At 40.3% G+C, this 2,411-nt stretch overlaps 1 protein-coding gene across 1 annotated transcript in view; it reads left to right on the top strand.

Moving 5' to 3' along the window:
• LOC119348795 (aldehyde dehydrogenase family 2 member C4-like) overlaps positions 1 to 1,654 on the top strand; it is a 5,358-nt gene extending 3,704 nt beyond the window's left edge. Inside the window, exons 7-9 of the mRNA XM_037616781.1 lie at positions 769 to 906; positions 1,032 to 1,093; positions 1,214 to 1,654. Of these exons, the coding sequence (XP_037472678.1) occupies positions 769 to 906; positions 1,032 to 1,093; positions 1,214 to 1,487 (474 nt within the window). The 3' untranslated portion in view covers positions 1,488 to 1,654. The remainder of the gene's footprint in view (positions 1 to 768; positions 907 to 1,031; positions 1,094 to 1,213) is intronic.
• Positions 1,655 to 2,411: the final 757 nt, after the last annotated feature.

Consider the following 2,411-nt stretch of genomic DNA (forward strand, 5'->3'; position numbering starts at 1 on the left):
TCGTGAGCGGTACATTTGAAAATATGTTCATGAACCACAAAAATGTTCACAAACAATTTTTTTAAAAAGTGTTCACAAATTTAATAAATCTTTATTATTTTGAATAAATTAACAATCTTTATTTTTTGTGAATTTAAAAATGTTCACTTATTTACAAAAACCTTTCCGGTTAAAAATGTTCGTTAATTTTAAATATGTTTAGGAATTTACAAAATGTCTCATAATTTAATTGTTCTAGGTTTCAAAAATGTTCGTGTATAGTGAAAAAATGTTCATGACTTTAAAAATATCCCTAGCATTTTCTAATTTATCGTTCATGACTTTAAATGTTCATTAATTTGTGTTTCGCGGACACATTTTCAAATTTATCATTGGTGAATAATTTTTTAAAGCCGTGAACATTTTTTCCACATTCGCTAACTTTTTTTGGAACCATGAATTTGAATTTATTTGGAGTGAAGTGCATTTATCATTCAGTGGAATTTATTTGCATATTTCCATCACCAGCCGTTACCTTGTGGGCCCCATCTATCCGACGTGTCATGGGTCAACGGTGCCAACTGGCCAGTCAGGTGGGGTCGGACGGATTTTGGACCTGAATGACACACTAACTACACTTCGAGGGCCTGGGTGCCGATTTTTATAGTTTGAGGACCTACATGACACGCTTAAAATATTCTTGAGACCTAAAATGCACATCAGTCGGTTCATGGCCGGAAAGGAAGTGGCAAGCATAATTATTTCAACCGTTGCTTTGCTTGAATCTAGGTTGATAAGGAGCAATTTGAGAGGGTCCTAAGGTACATTGAGCATGGCAAGAGTGAGGGGGCGACTCTGCTCACCGGCGGCAAACGTGCCGGCGACAAAGGATACTACATTGAGCCAACCATATTTGCAGATGTCAAGGTAATTTGAACTTCTAGATAGATGCACATCAGTAGTGCTTCAGAGGAAAACAATTGTGCATCGCCTGCATTTACACGGATTGACAGTTTGACACTAACACATGCTCACGTACGTGGCTTCCACAGGAGGATATGAAGATCGCCCAAGATGAGATCTTCGGCCCTGTGATGTCCCTCATGAAGTTCAAGTACGCCAAAGTTTTCACAATTTCACCTGACGAAAATTAAACTGGTTCTTCGAATTATAATTATGAACTTCTAGTGTCTGACGAAGTGCCTTTTTGCCCGCCTGTGTGTGCACTCTGCAGGACGGTCGATGAGGCGATAGAGAAGGCCAACTGCACCAAGTACGGGCTGGCCGCCGGGATCATCACCAAGAACTTGGACATCGCCAACAAGGTGTCGAGGTCGGTTCGCGCGGGGACCGTGTGGGTGAACTGCTACTTCGCCTTCGACCCCGAGGCGCCCTTCGGCGGGTACAAGATGAGCGGCTTCGGCCGGGACCAGGGGATGATGGCCATGGACAAGTACATGCAGGTCAAGAGCGTCATCACCGCAGTCCCTGACTCGCCATGGTATTAGATAGACAAGACAATGCAAGTTTCTTAATTTTGTGCATTGTACATGCTTGTTGAGTTTTTTTTTTTTTGATATCTACATGCTTGTTGAGTTGGCCGTGCTTGTGTAATGTTCCTTTGTTTCTTCCGAATACGATGAGTGAATTAAAAAAACACACCACATTTTATGTTCAAATCCAAATTCGTGTGGTTACTGCGTTTCAACAGAAAAGTTGGCCCCCGTGTTACTCCGCACAATGACCAACTTTTTTTTTTGTGACTTAACCTTTTTCTGCAACTACTTATTCTATGAACTTGAAAGTTCATCTCCATTATAACCTAGTGGTTTAATTAAAAACCATCTGAGAGGATAAATGATTTCAGTAAGTGTGTTTCAGTACTTTGGACTAATTTTCATATCCAGATCCATGGCTTTATATGGAGTAACCAAAAACTACCACATTTCATGGAAACATGCCCAGAAACTACCACTTCACAAATTTATGCCGAAAACTACTTTTTGCTAATCTGTGACTAAAAACTACCATGTCGAAAAAGTGCCCGATTCACTTTTTCTAAACGCCTTTCTGACAGGATGGGCCCACAAGTCAGGTTGACCGTTATTACAAATGGGGCCCACACGTCAACCCTCTTCTTCCTCTTCTCTCTTCTGTAAGTGCATCTAGTGCCCCTTAGTGATTTTGGTGTATTGAAGACTTATAGGTTAAGGGACTAATGCGTTTGTGAGTATACACAGGTCTATAAGTCTATGAGGAGTTTGATATTTACAGAGAAAGTCGACCCCTAAAAATGAAGTTCTTCAACTGAAGACTTTGATATTCTGAAGACTTTCTGAAGACTTTGAAAGTGAAGAAATTGGTGTGACCTTGAAGAGTTGGTATTCATTTGTGGAACATGAAGCGTGAAGACTTTTGTTTTCGTAGTTTCA

This window comes from Triticum dicoccoides, chromosome 1B (assembly GCF_002162155.2).
Source record: "Triticum dicoccoides isolate Atlit2015 ecotype Zavitan chromosome 1B, WEW_v2.0, whole genome shotgun sequence".
NCBI classification, from domain to species: Eukaryota; Viridiplantae; Streptophyta; class Magnoliopsida; order Poales; family Poaceae; genus Triticum; species Triticum dicoccoides.